This window comes from Phaethon aethereus (genome assembly GCF_964289735.1).
Source record: "Phaethon aethereus genome assembly, chromosome: 2".
In the NCBI taxonomy this organism is placed as follows: Eukaryota; Metazoa; Chordata; class Aves; order Phaethontiformes; family Phaethontidae; genus Phaethon; species Phaethon aethereus.
The window spans coordinates 24,775,210-24,791,029 of NC_138582.1; the positions used below are offsets into that span (position 1 = coordinate 24,775,210).

General features: G+C 36.1%; 1 protein-coding gene across 1 annotated transcript in view; it reads right to left on the minus strand.

The window, feature by feature from the left end:
• VPS13B (vacuolar protein sorting 13 homolog B) overlaps positions 1-15,820 on the minus strand; it is a gene marked incomplete at both ends in the record, with an annotated part of 485,525 nt that overhangs the window by 54,415 nt on the left and 415,290 nt on the right. The window contains one exon of the mRNA XM_081996267.1: positions 7,529-7,725. Coding sequence (XP_081852393.1) covers positions 7,529-7,725 — 197 coding nt within the window. The remainder of the gene's footprint in view (positions 1-7,528; positions 7,726-15,820) is intronic.

Genomic DNA, 15,820 nt, shown 5'->3' on the forward strand with positions numbered 1-15,820 from the left:
AGTGGTAGTTCAGCACTTCCATGATTTTATGGCTTTACAGTAAGACTTGACCATGTGCCGTGTTGGTTTTCTGATACAGCTAATGTCATCATTTTCTTTCAACTGCTAATGTTAGCATATGTACTTTGTCCCAAGCAGAACATAGCAGACAAGATTGCAATCCAACAATGCTTTTATCACGCTGCACTTTTAGTTTGCAAACTGAAATACTTGACCCACAGAAGAGAAGCATATTTACAGATAACAAAACCAAAATATACCAGGTATCTTTAATTGCTGAAATAGCTAAACAGAGTACATTACATGATTTTTTTTTTCATTTTATTTTAAGGAAACCAACTCACACCATCAAACTTCTTCTACGCATAAACCCTGTACCTGTAAGCTTTCTTTCCTTTGCCCTTTTCATTCTACAGTCATCATTTAAAAAGAATGTCTTGAGTGTTAAAAGCTCAGCCTGGAGCCTTTTACTAGCACCTATTACAACATATTAACTATACATTTAAAATGCCACCCCACTGATCTTTCTTTTTTTCCTAGCCATGCTCCTGACGCCATGAATTTCCAAGCATTATCTTTCAGTCTCTTGGGAGAAACTAACACTACATCACAATTCTATAGGTTGCTAAGACACCACTAAAGTACAAATAAACTTTCTAATTTAAGCCAAATCTATCCTTAATGTTCCTTATTCTCACTCCCTTTGCAGTTTGGCTCTAAAGACTTTTAGTTTAAAAGCATACACTTGATTCAAGAAAACTAAGTCCACGTCCTCAGCCCAATACTGCTTTTGTTTTTTAAAATAAAATTTAACAAAGGATTAACTAAGGCCAACTTACTATTTTTATCAGAAAGTAATTAGTTTCCATAAAGCACCGTGAATAGATGTCCATTGACATTTTAGAGATATTTTAAATTCAAACAGAGATTTAAATTCAAACAATGGCTTTCAAAGCAACATGTTTTAATGCTTTTAGGACCCTATTTTTCATCACTCCATGTGTGTTACTGCAAAATTATGCACAAATATTGTGGGTACTCAAAATGTTCAGCTGCAAATGCATAGGATTCCATGGATAGGTAAGTTTATCAGCATTATTTTGTGTTACAGAAACTAGCTAGTATGGTATTTATTTATGGTGCTTAAATCCAACTTTACATTTGTGGACATAAATCAAAATACTCATGTAGCGGTAAAACCCAACTGAAATTAGCTAACTATCAAAGAATCAAGACAAGATATCAAGAATGGATTACATTGGTAAAGGACGAAAGATAGATCACTTAATCAGATTTTTAGCTGCTTTCCTGTGCTTCTTCACCTCTTCAAATTGCCTGTTTACATTTCAAAAATGGCATTGTAGGCCTTTTGAGAACTTGGAAATAAAACTATTCTTTGTGTTCACATGATAAAACATCTATGGGAGTGGACTAGAGTCAAAGAAATGGGATGCTTCGCTTTGCTCCGCCATGGATATTCCTTAGATTGTTAGAACAAAGCATGGAAGGAAATCCAAAAGTCACCAAAATTCATATGCTGATTTAGACCATGAAATAATTTTGAATCTGTGAAACTGGTTAGTTCTCTCAGAATAACTGTCAACATTTTAAGAATTTTTTCTCATGGCATTTTGATTAGAAACAGAAATTTAGGGACATGAGGAATGAAAATAGAAAAAGGATGGAGAGGTGCAAACAACTGTTAACCAAACCATGAGGAACTTTAAAAACAATAATTACACTTTGATACGCTGAATTAAGACTTAATTTGCACAAACAGCTAGAACACTAACTGCAGTAGAAATGAAGGATATTTGTTTCTGAAATTTGAGGTTTACTCTGAAATTATAAATTTCTTTTCTTCAGAAACCTATCCCTTGAGTCACCTATCAGTGACTCAGCACTTTTATTTCCTTGGATATGTTCTTTTGGAGATGGATATTTTCATAAAATAAAAACCAAACAAAACCCATGAAATTCTTATTTAGTGAAATTTTATATACCTCCTCTTCATTTATTGAGCATTTAAGTATGACGGGACATCCCCATTCATAGCCACAATGATTACACAGCAACATGACAGGAAATGTGGCAGGATCTTCATATCAGGGAAATAATTTAAAGCATTTAGCCCTGACTTTTCTGCCCCACAAGCAGCAGACAAAGCAGAGGTCATATGAACTCAAAATGCTGGGAACAAAATGATGGCAAACAGCTTTTTGTTTCGTCATGGAGAGCCACCGTAGAAACCAAAAAGGCCCACCACTGAAACAATTCATAGTCCAACTACACACTTAAAAAACTAACCAGAGAGAAACAGCAAACGAGGTGGGACAACGTTGCTCCCTGGGACAGAACTGGCCTTGCATCCTCTCCCATGGTAGGGAGGGACAAGCGCTGGCAGTAGGACGGAGAGGAGCAGGACAATGTGGTCTAAACCACATCTTAGAAGGGAAAGTCACTCTACAGAGAGAATATCATCTTATAGAAATCATCTGAAAAGAAATGCAACGAGGATTCTTTCATCATTGTTTTCCCGTCTGACCAGACTTGTTCAAGTGATACTGTTTTATCTGTGAAGGGGTCCATTTGGTTTTTACTTAACCAGAAACGATATTCAGAATTATAGCTGCCACGTTGTTATGAAAATAAAAATACAGTAACAGTATAAACCAGCTACAGTACAAAATACACTAAGAACAGCATCCAAATAGTACAGTATTGCCTTAAAAAAGAACTGTAATAAGAGATCGAGTGAGCAGTTTTTAAAGGGGGACTGTAGTCCTTATAATCACTAACATGCCCCTCTGATGTTAAATGAAATCCCATTTAAACTTTTTGTCTAGGTAGAATTCGTCAGACCGTTAGCACTGCTGCTTTCGGCTTTTACCTTGCATAGAACATAGAAATCAAAGACACAGACCTTTGTCACATGCTGTGCACAAACAGAAAATAAAGCAGTGTTAGCTGAAAACCCAGGAAACTTTCTATTAAGTCTTGGTGTACAATACCAGGAACATTAATATCACAGAGATAGGTCTGATTGTGAAATCAGAATTTGTGCATCAAATGAATACAATGTCAAAAAAGCCTACATTCTCTTGGCTGCTTTGAAGATACAAAATGCACTGTGGACTGTCCACAACTTCTCAGCTGGGGAGAAAAGGAATAATTAGCTTCTACTGCTTTGTGTTTGGCACAACATGCTGAGGGATGGGTGTAGCAAAACCAGAGGAAATTATAAATAAAACTGACCTGACTTTAATACGAGAAATTTCTTTTTTTTTTTTTATCCTGTGAAATATCAAAATTTAAAAAATGGAAAATACCTACATTCGAAGTCATTATGTATTACAAAGCATGATAGTTTCACATCATGCAAAGCAGTTGAAGTTAAATATATGGCAACTGGGAACAATGACTTAACAGTGACCTGCATTATTCTTGTTATTTTAAGAGTGGAATATTTAAACCGAAACTGCCATTTGTGATGAAACCGCAACATGGGAAAATATCCACTGGGAAGAAGAAAGAGACCACTTAACTCATTTAATTTATGACTCAAATGCTGGTCTGAACCCAAATTGTTAGAGGTCAAAATCCAGTACATCATCTACTTTGAATAAAAGCTAAAACAATTAGCAAGAAACATGATCAGGATTCCTCACTTCAATTTTTTAAAAGTAGCAATTTAAGGCTTATTATAGAGTTTTTGTACTTGTTTCATGCTTTGTATCTTAAGGTATTTTCAGTTACTATTTCACATTAGTATGTCAGTAATTCTAAAAATACTGTTTACATTACACAGAAGATGCACAAATATATAAAATATTTTGTAACATAACCTGTATAAACAGAGAATGATAAACCCCTTTCAACCAAACCAGGGAGGGGCTTTAGTGTCTCACCAGCCAAACAGAGCTTTAAATAAAAGTAATTTTGGTTATAATTTGCCAGTCCTGCAACATGAAAATGCAACCTAGGAAAAAAATTTATTCTATGATAATTTCCTTTTAATCCCCTATCAATATCTTCCATAAACAGTCATTTATGCCATATATGATTCCTTCCACAGGCACTATACTAAATCCCCAAGGGGATGCTAAATTATTTCACTTAGGACTTTAGATTTGTTCATTCATTGAATAAACATTCATAAACGTTCATTCAAGCCTTATTCATTCATTGAGTAATGAATGGTCTACAAAATTCTTAAAAATGAAGAACATACACATATATACTATGTCTTTAACCAGATAGCTCTTTGTTTTTTATACTTCTAATTACTTCCTGATCAATCTCAGGAAGAGCTTGCATACCACAGGATTTGGATCATGACATCTTTGCATATTCCCCTATTCATTATTGGTTGATATACTTCAGCCTGCCAGCTTCTGCTCAACATATCATCTGGATCCACATCTTCTCACAAAAGTTGTTTTCCCGTCATACGAGCCACCTAAGTTTTATACTTTATAACTGATGTTAGGAATCAGTAACAAAGTACTTAAAACACAAGGGATCAGTTCTGTGGTATTAATAATTAGCATATCACAGAGGTTACCACAAAAAAAAAAAAACCAAAAAACAACCCTGCAGAATTTGAAGGAAAAAATATTATCATTGAGCAGCAGCTGCATGCACATAGCAGCTGTTAGAGTCTGACCCAAAATACAAGTTCAAATTAAGAAAATAAACTTCAATAAGACTATATATATACTTTACAATTAAAAGCGAAGTAAATTTGCTAACTGAACATACACTTAGAGCATGTAATTAATGTAAAATCATCATGACTCTTCAGGAAAACCGAAATTCATCTTTTACAGTCTTCACTTCTCGCTTTCATTTGCAGATACTCTCAGCCTTGAAGTTCCCTGGTCTAACACTCGACACTGGCTTTAAGCACAGCTCCTTGTGGCTCTTCTCACAAGTCTAAGATCTCATGTTAAACACTTGCTTTAGGAACAAGCCTAACATTGAAATTTACCATGGCATGGGGCAGTCTCTCAGAACCAAAAAAGTTTGGGATTTTTTGGTCAAGTAGAATTCAGAATACATTTTAGGGTGCTTGGTCACAAGAAAATACCCATGCTGGTAGCAATGTGTTTGTTTGATGAAGATAGACACAGCTGTGGCAAAGTTACTGCCAACGCGGACTTCTGATGGTACTAGGGGTCTAGAAAGGTTGGCCTTCTCTGCAGGTCCACAGTATCTGTCCCCACCTCCTAAACAAGGCTTCCCTTTAACAGAACGTGATCCTTTAGGGCTCAACTGTTACCTTAACTTGTTCTGTAGCTGTAATATATGTATTTCAGTGCCTGCGAACTGCTTCAAAACCTCCAGGTCAGTGACATGTGACTGGCACAATTTGCTCCGACTCCAAGAAGGAGGTAGTGTGCCTCAAACACCATAGGTCAAAGCCTCATCTCTGAGGAACAGCTGCTCTTTTTCTGACCTGTTAAGTTTCTCTGAGAAGAATCACTCCAGGCTGGTCAGGACTACTTCCTCCACACCAGTCCTTCCTGCAGACATACTTAGGAAAACTTGCAGTACAGCCTTGTTTGAAGCTAGTATAAAGAGAGATCAGGCTGAATTTCTATCGGAAACTGTAGCTGAGGCAGGGAATATTATCTTTTCTCTGATTGAAATCAGAGGTTTTCCTCATGTATCCCTCAGGTTTCTGGCTTCTGGATGGACTTCACCCTGACCTACATGAATCTTTAACTTTCCGGTCTACTGTTAGTTCATGTAGGTGTAAACTACACCTCTTAAAACTATTATAAATTCCTCAGGCCACCAAAAGTATTGGGACTAGTGACCCTGCAGTCTCCACGCACGTGCCTAAGGAGCTGGCAATTCATAACACCCTCCCTTGACTTCCCTCTTTCTCTTTATTGACCTTCAAATGCTTCAGTAGTGTGGTGCATGTTTTTTTGCTGCCTTCTTCCCTTTTCTGTTATCCCTGTTCGGTGAACTGCTAATGCTTCAGTTTAATTGCTGTTCTTTCACATGTAGCGCTGCTAATATCATTGCTGTGGGCTGTGCAATTGTATTCCTTGGAGTCTTCTGGTACCTCAGGGCCATTAGGATATTTCTACTTGACACCTCGATACCACTGAGGACAGTCACTATTGTGGAGCAGGCCTGCAGCCTCCCAGCTGAAAACTCACAAGTCTGGACCTTCTAGGCAGATGAATTCATGTTTTGCTGTAAAATGTTTCTGATGTCAATCACAGCCCAAACTGGTTTTATATTTTTCTTAATTATTTGTATTTCATTTTAACCCTAGCCTCTTTCTGAACGATTACAACTCATTAGCTTATCAGAGCTCCCTGAACGAAACACTGCATATAGTGATGAACCCTATTTGAGCAGAAAACAATAAACATGATTACAGTGCCAAATGCCTTGATGAAAAAAACCTACTAAATTTCACTACTTCATTTTCAGTTCCCACCGAGTTCACATTTCTGTGGTGTTAGGCTGACCAGGAAGGCAATTTTGCCAAGGTCCCACATTCAGAGGAATTAACCTTGTCTAAAACACTTAACTTCTCAATGATGAAAATGCATTCTTTCACAATTAACATCAAGAAATCATTTCCAACCTGATACTATTAATGGAAACCAGATGTTTAATTTTCTTCATTGATTTTGTTAGCCATGTTCGTATTTCCTGATTTCTCTGAATTCTGTAGCTTCACGTAACGTATATGTGGATGCTACACACTCATTCGGGCATGTGTTCATACATCAGCAGCAACAATCGGCAAATACCAATGATCCAACAGGGTCATTCTGGGTTTTCTGCTCTAACTATAAAACGTTAAGAAGGTCTTTGAAAGCAATTCCACTGCTGTTTGTGGACAGAACTTGTACTCATTTCTTCTTACTCTACATATTAACCAAAATTGAATGAATGCAAATAGAGTATCTGTCATTGTACATTGTTTCCAGCTGTAAACATAATGAAAAATGGATCTCCAGTGTTTGAAAACACCGACTAATTTTTTTTTTTACTGTTAGCATAGTAAGCAAGCTGTGTGAATAATAATGTAATGCTCTTGAAGTTTTAATATATTTAAAATAGACATTTGGCTTATTTTAGTCCTTGACTTGCACTGAGCACAGAATAAAGGTGACGTGTAGGGGAGTGCATGGAAGAAGAATGTTTACTACTAAGTTATACAATGGATTGCGCCTCAGCCTTCTTTTGTTAATTAGCTAATTTTACTGCCTTGAGCGGCTAAGAGGTTTATGGCCTGTTTGTCTTCACTTTTCAGTAATCCTTGTGTTCAGAAAATTGATGAATATGATGCTGCCAGGCAGCCTATAAATCTAAGAGAGAGCTCTTTTTGTGCAAACTCCATGGCCTTGCGTGAAGGTGAACTACAGTCTGAAGCTCATTTAAGACCAGCTACTCTTACTGCATATGAAAACAGTATCTTGTTTCCTAAGTCTCTTGAAAAAGATCTCTCAAGAGTGTAGCATTAGATTTCTGTTTTTCCCTCCTCCTTTAAAATTACCTTTGGTCATCAGCCACATTCTGACTGCTGTTCAGGACAATCCTCCAAAGATCAGAGGCTATGAGCTCTTTCTGATCATTTACAAGGTTGATACTGGGCAGCTGTAGTTCACAGACTTTGCTTTCTGATAGACTGAATTCCCGGAATGCAACAAATGATTTTTGAAGCTCGTCCCAGTACTCCAAGCTGCAAGGAATCTGTGATAAAAGGGAGAAGGCATAATTACTTTATGCTTGATTCCAAATATAATGGGATTTACTGTACATGCTAAAAATGCAAAACCAACTACACTAAGTAAGCTGTCACCTAAAAATCAGAATTGTAACTGTTACTCAGATTCTGTGCTGTTTTGACTTAAAATGCTTTTGACATTAAAATGTTTTTAGACCTTCATTGCAGTATAACACTTCAAACTTTCTCTTACTAGGTACAGAAATAGCTACATGTTCCACAGTACCCAAGAATAACAAAGACAATTCAACTAATCATCATAATAATACAATTATTTGTATTATGCAGCCAAAAAATCCATCAGATACCATCATATCATGGTATCAAGGACATTCTAATCCTCATTAAAATTTTTTTTGCTTGAACTACCTCTTTTAAGTTTATTACATAACAAATTACAAATTTATTAATTACCCATATGTTGTCATATTAAAATGATCAAAGATGCAAAATGATGATAGGCAACATAATGCCCTGTGGTGGGCCAACACAGGAATAAAAATCCTGGGACAAATCATGAAGTACTTGTAATCACATGATCTTTTCTTTCATGGAATATGCTATTTAGACAACTGTGTGATTTTGAAAACCTACACCTAATAAATACATCGTAGCTTCAGTTTAATCACATCCCTAATTTTAAGTCTATAAATAACCCACTTGGATTATTCCTGGATGCAACACAGAACTGGAGAGGATGTCATTAGAGACATTTCTAAAGAAAATAGAAAAAAAAATTTTAATAGAAGTGTAGATTTTAAAGGAGTGTGTCTTAGGCCTCCTTTTTTTTTGGTAATAGCATGAAATATGAGAATATGAATTTAAAACAAATGCAACCTCAGTAAGATATGAAGATTTTAGAATTAAAATACAGAAATGCACAGTTAGCACAATTGTACATGCACAAGAAATACTAAAAGTCAAGCTGACATAAAGCAAATATTAAAAAAATGCATATGTATGTGCTATTACCTTTTTTATCCCTGTGTGTAGACATACATATATAAATAACCAGGGAAAAGTAAGAATGTGGTAGAGAGGCATGTAAATCTAGGCACAGCTAGAAAAAGCTCTTCCTTGTTACTCAATAAGGACTATAATGCACATGGAGGCAACAGCAGGCTGATTAATTAACAGGAATGAAGGTTAAGAAGGAAAATTCAGGGAGCTCAGTGGTTCAAGCTGGGGAGGGCAAGGGAACATAAATAATCACCAAAGAATTCTGGAAGAATTAACATGGGGAACCACAGAGGATTTTTACTACATCTGTCAAGTCACAATGATACCTGAAGATTGAAAAAAACAACCACAGTCACTAAAATTTTTTTAGGTCGGGATGGAGGGAAAAGGAAAAAAAAAAAAGAAAAAAGTCTCTGATAACTGCCAGCAAAACTCTGATCCCAGTAACGTATATAACAGAGTAGCACAGCAATATCAATCAGGAGGGCTGATTTAATTTCAAAGACTAGAGTCTGAGAAAAAGGGATTCATTTAACATCAAAAACTACGCGTCATATACGTAAAGATAGCAACATATTTATTTATAAACTGCACGTTCAATTGGAAATGGTGAAGATGCGTAAATGTCAGCTGGAAAATTATGAGGCAGTATGATGATGCCTGGAAAAAGCAAATGCCATCCTGAGAGACATCAGGTGAGAGATTTCCAAAAGCGAGGGACAAGTATTAACTGACTTGTGTAAGACACAGTGGGGCCTCATCTGGAATGTGGCACACATTTCCAATTATTCGTGTTAAAACTGTATTAACTCACACTGGGATCTGTGCAGAGCTGAGGACCAAATAAAGGAAAACGAAAGGAACATGGTTGCTCTACCCAGACACCTCAGGAGAGTAACAGTTTAATAGAGGAAAAGGTCTATAGGAACTATGGGTCAAAACTGATTTGCTCTGTGAATAAAGTGTAAGGCTAGAAACCTGAAGAGAAAAAGAGAGGGAGATTCAAGGACAGCCTTGGTGGTCACGATAGCTGCTTTTAAAAGCTTGATTTGTTCATAAGATGGGAGAGTAACCAGCATTGTCCTGATGGGAGGAGGCTGGGCTTGGTGACCCAGGAAACATCTTGGTTCTGCGTTGCTAACTCTACAGTGGTGCACAGCAGCAGCAATATGAAATATTACATTACTGTGTTTGCAGCTACATTTATTCTTTTTGCTCTTAGTGTCACTATAGAGTTTTAAATTTCCTCAAAATTTCTCAGTGTTGAATTATTTTTATCTTTAATGCCCGTGGACAAAGACTCAAAATTGCAATACCACAGGAATGTTCCTACCCTTCAATTACGGATGTAACCACAGAATTCCCCTATGTTACCTATGAACACATAAACAGCAACTTCCATCATCTGCTGTCATTCATACTACATTGTGGAGTCATTCACACTCACATACTTCTTTTCTAAACCTCCACAGTCTCCATTGGTGATAAAACATTTGATTTTATTTAAAATATTGCAAAACTTGGATTTTTCCAATAGCATAAAGTCTTGGAATTATGCAATTACAAAAGGATCTGTATCATTTCTGACAAAAGGTTGCAGCCTTTCATGGTTGCACAGGTACTTCTACATACAGCAGTATTTATTTCTGCATCTGAATTCAATCTCAGTCCTTAAAATACTTCGAGATTTTTTAGGAGTCTGATTCAATATATTTGAATACTTTGTTTGGTCTTGCGTTTCTTACTGCCTGTCAACACCTAAGTTATCTTTTCCTGTCAATGCTGTTGAGTAACATGCATGCAACGAAAGTCTTGTAAAGTTATCTTATTATTTAGGATATTTATTTATTTTAGATTGCATCTTACAATAAAGCGCTGCATGTCTCCCTAATGAGAATCTCACAAAATTGGATCAGGATGGCACGTAGCGGGCATTTTAAAAGAGGCTAAGCAAGGTGATGAATTCTATTCCCAGTAAGATTAATGAGCTGGAAGAACAAGTTAAAAAGCACAATAAAGGAATTTCGTAAGTGAAACTACGATATGAAAAATGTAGAACTACTAGTAAGGCTAGAGGAAAGTAATATATAGAGATTGAAAATAAAGGCAGCTCAAAACTTGGAAAAAAACCCCAAACCAAACTGATTTCATATATATTGTATTTAAAAAAAAAAAAAAAGTAGGTTCTTCAATGTTCCTACCCACTCAGTAGATGGTGGAAATATTGAACCTTACCTTGAGGAAAAGATGGCAAAATAAAATGATCAAAACAATTATTATGCCATAAAGAAGTAATAACTCCCCTTCAGGCTCTGCTATAACCTAACATAGTGTATTTGTCTTTTAGGAACTTGACGGTAACCTCTTAAGCAAATTATGAAGAATTTGGAAAGGAACAGGAATGACCGCTGGACTCAGCAGTATGAGTAGCCAGAGAGCATATATCTCCTAACAATTAAAGTGGGCTGGTAAACATGTTGAAAAGATTATTCCTCTTTATTTTTGCTCACAAATTTTTTCCTAACTGTGTTGTAATAGGTCAAGAAATCTACCAGAGCAAGAGACAGTATGTTTCAAGATGTCATCTGCACATTAGAAGTAAAGTCAAAGTCACACTTTATGTGACTGCCTATACAAAATACAGCTCATGCTTTGGGACTGTCCAAACTGTAAGCTTTCCAGTTTGAAGCTTGCAAAAGACTTAGTTGACTTAGAATCTTTGATTCCTACATATCTAGCTTTATTTGTTCTAGGGGGTTTATTACTAATGCGTGATCTGGATAAGTTTAAGGAAAGATGGTAGCTCTGGGCAATATTAGCTGCCAAAAATAATAGTTGTGGAAGCCTGGAAATGGGCTATAATGCCAGAACTGACTCATAGGCAGTGGGAATAAGTGAATTAGCTGCAACAAAAAAATCCCCACATGTAGAATTAAATATGGTACTTTTACCTTAAAATATTTGAATAAAACCTAAGCTATAATTCAGATAATTGTTACCTCTTAGAAAATGTGACCGCTAGCGCTGCCCCTGTAAAACTAAACATTAACGAAGCATATCTAACCACAAACTTCTTTGCTAAACAACAAGTGTGTTTCTTCAACAGACACTTCTCCATAGCTTTTTGTCTTCTTTCCTAGCTCTCAAAGAAAGTTTTAATTGCAATGAGTTTATGCACCTGTAAAATGCAAACAGAACCATTACTGTACAGCTTGTCACTTATGTGTGCATCAAACTATTATTTAACTGTTATTTAACTATTATTTAACCAAGAATCCCCAAGTTCTGTTTTGGAAGAAAATGACATACTATGGCACAAACACTTATTTAGAAGGACTATTACGGCAACAGAGAGCAAAGCAGCATTCAAATGCTTTTTTTCCAGCAGCTTTAACAACAGACATCAGAAGCAGTAGTGAAAAGCTATATGAAAACAGCCTAAACTCTAAGAACTTATAACAAAAACTGTTAATACGACAAATGCATTTAAAACAAAGCAGAGAATTTGAAGGTTCCTCCTTTTTCTCTTTACTGCTGTGGAATAGACATTAGAGATCTGAAAATTGCGAGGCACTGTTGAAAATGGTGTATTAACAAATTCTGATAGGAAGGAAAGCAGCTCCTTCCGAGCAGCAGTTCCACTCCTACCCCCTGCGAGTACAGGACGCAAAGAAACAACTCGGCTGAAATAGCTGCCTGGAAGCAGCAATCTTTTGAATTAGGAGAGTGTGGATTCCTGTTCACTGTGAATCTCTTGTTTTGCTCTATTTTAAGAAAAAAAACCTTCATATGTATTACACTACCATAGACGTTGTGGCAATCACCTCTGTGAACATACAACTCTCTACAAATAGAGCCTGTCTCGATTTCAGCAGAGCTGAAACCTCTATCATATACATTTCCCCAAAAAAGAAAAACCCCAAACAAAAAGAAACTCAAAACCTCCCTTAAAAACCTGCATCCTACAAGTAATTTCCTGCACACTTGTTAACCCATCAGCAAGACAGTATTAATAACCAACATGAAGTATTCCCCCTAATGCACTACAATGTGACGGATCATGTTTTTTCTTATTCATCATATATCGTGTCACACATTATCTGTACCAGAATAATTTAATTCCTATTTGGAAACTAGAGGTCAAGAAATGCTACAGAATCTGTTAACGCTGTGTTACAGATTCATAGTGTTATCCATGTGTTGTACACCCTATTGACCACATGGATACTCCTCATTCCCACTTAAAGTTATGTTTAATAATAAGACACAAAGGGAGAGAAATGACTTGTTGATCCATACGTGATTTTTAAAGGCTTTCATGATCACAACATGCTTCTAGATTTTCCTCTGATGTGATGTTATCCTCCCAGGTTTAGACTATTTTGCTAACTTGGACTTGAAAAGCCTTGGGTGCACACCACATCACCAGGTACGTTTCTACAGCTGAGCTCTCTGGCTGAGCAGAGGACCAACACCAGTGCACTTGCACAAGCTGTCACGCTACCATAAATGATCTATTATTCACGATACATATTGTCATAATGCTAACAGGTCTCAGACACAGACATCAGTGCCATTTAGGACAGAAATAATTAAAATATCTCAAGTTCTTAGCTAATCCCATCTTTTTCACAGACGTCTTTTTTGACTCTAGGAAAAAGCTACTGCCATCTGCCTACTGCTTTGAGGTTGGTGAATGAAGGGTATATAAAAGTATTATTGTTTTATTACTTAAATACAGGAGCATAAAATTTTTAAACTCAATATAAAAAATGGACCTTTAACTACACACATGCAGATCTCTCAGGCTGCAAAATACATCTTGTCCAGCTGAGAAATAAAGAAAGATATTAACAGCCGGGTTACAGAAGAATGTGCTTATACTTTGCTTTCAGCGATGCTTCCTTTTCATTCATGTTTTTGCTAGAAAATAAGCTCCTGCAGAATAAATGTTCATTTCTGGAATCTCAGTCCCTCAGATGGTGGGCGCTTCCTCTTGGAAATGAAGTTACTCTTGTTCCAGAAACAACTACTGTACAAGAAAATGCACACAGAAGACAGGAAGCGTGTGTGTGTTTTATCTTCTCCGAGCAGGGCCACCTAAGTGAACGAGAGGCAGAACACAATACAAACTAGTACTTTGTGTCAGACGCCAACCCATGCTGAGATTTTAACTCCAGCTTCCTGAGCATGAATAAACCGATTGCTCTGTAATAAAGCTATTCTGTTATTAGGATTTTTTACTGTTTTAGGGCCAACTGTCTTAAAAATACAATTCTCCCATTAGGTGAACAGAAGTTGCAGTAGTAGGAAATAAAAAGCTTTATCCAGATTTTTATTAGGGAAAAATTCTGGGCAATAACTACCAAGAACATTACTTTAAAATTTGGTTTTCAAGTATTATTTATATAAAAATAGCAAAAGAACCCTGAAAAAAACCATATTGTGTAGAAAGTATGCTCAAAATAAGATTAATATTAAATAGAATAAAACCTCTGTTACATGCCTGCTCACACGACACACACAATCCAATCTGACCAGTGGAACAACATTTTGGACAACTGTAGGGTACTTCAACATCCACATTCCTGTTTATCTTATGTGATTGACATTGTGAAATCGTGCTACAAACCGAACTGCCCGCTGGATAACATTTTTTTAGCCTTCCTCAGGGCTGAGATTGTATCATATCAGTGTGGAAAACAGCCTCTCCTGGCACAGCTACAGACCACCAATTTTCCCTTTTCATGAAGATCCAAATAAAAAAAAAAAAATAAAAAAAGATGTGGTGGTTTACAGTAAGGTAAAAATTTAGCCCAGTATTAGTAGTATTAGGATTAGCAGTAGTACTAGTATTAAAAACATTATTTCTGTAGAAAGTATTTTCTGTCCCCCCAGCAATATCTCCTTTGTATTTTTATTACGGCTTTCTGTACTTTGGCACCATTTTGATATGTTACGTACCCATATATTTTCGGCAGTAAAAGTCATTCCACTATGGTGCGCTCTCAATTTTCAACACTCGGGAATAATCAGATACCAAAACTGGAGAAGCTTTTCAAAATTACCCCATATAATTTCTTCACAGAATTTGTTTTACTTCTCTCTGAATTTGGTTTAACAAGTTTTGTCCTAAAGCTAGAACATTTAAATTATAAATACTCACTTTAAAATGGAATATGCAATATCTGCTTAATTTAATTTCTTCCCCTATCCATACTGAGGTCTTTTGCTGAATAAAGAAAATATCTACTATTTTTCTTTCTCAGTAATAACATATAGCTCACCTATTTCAACTCCATTTAACAAATTTATTTATGGTCTTATTAGCGTATTTATTTCATTTTATTTAAATTTACATCCGTACTGCAGTTTATAAAATAAATATTAAATAGAGTTATAATAAAGAGATGTGAAAGAAAACTCCTGCCTTCTGAGAGAAATTGTTCTTTAAAAACACATAACTGCCTTTTAGCTGACTTTGGAAAAAAGCTTCTATACATCTTCAACTAATAGAAGCTATAAAAAACCCTTTGTAATATTGGAACCAGTTGAGAAACCACAAGTATTCAAATGCAGGAAATCATGATTTTATAACATTTTAATGTGATCTACTCTTGGGAAACAAAGTTAACCAAGCCCTATTTCTGTACAGGAAATATTCCACTGTACAGTTGTAATACATTGTGGTGAGGGGTACAGCTGCAAATTTTTCACCTGTAATGCCCCACTGGTATTGTGGCTTACTGAATTGCATCAAGATTGCCTTCCTGTCCGGAAAGCCCTCTAAGTACAAACAAGACTCTAAGCCCAGGTTTTATTTTCCCTTGGTATCAGAATATGGTAATTTAAGAGCCCTGAGAAATGCTTTTTAACCTTTTAGAAGAAATATGTAGCATTCTTTTATTAGGAACTATGTTCTTTGCCTTTTTAAAACAACATGTGACCAACTTATCTTATCAATTTATCAGGCTAGCAGGTTCAGAGCGAATGCAGGTGTGTAGAGTAATGTAATCTGTCACAGATACTGACTTTTTTCTTTATGGAAAAATTACCTTAAACACACTAATAGCTTTTGTTACGAAAGCACAGAATAGCGCT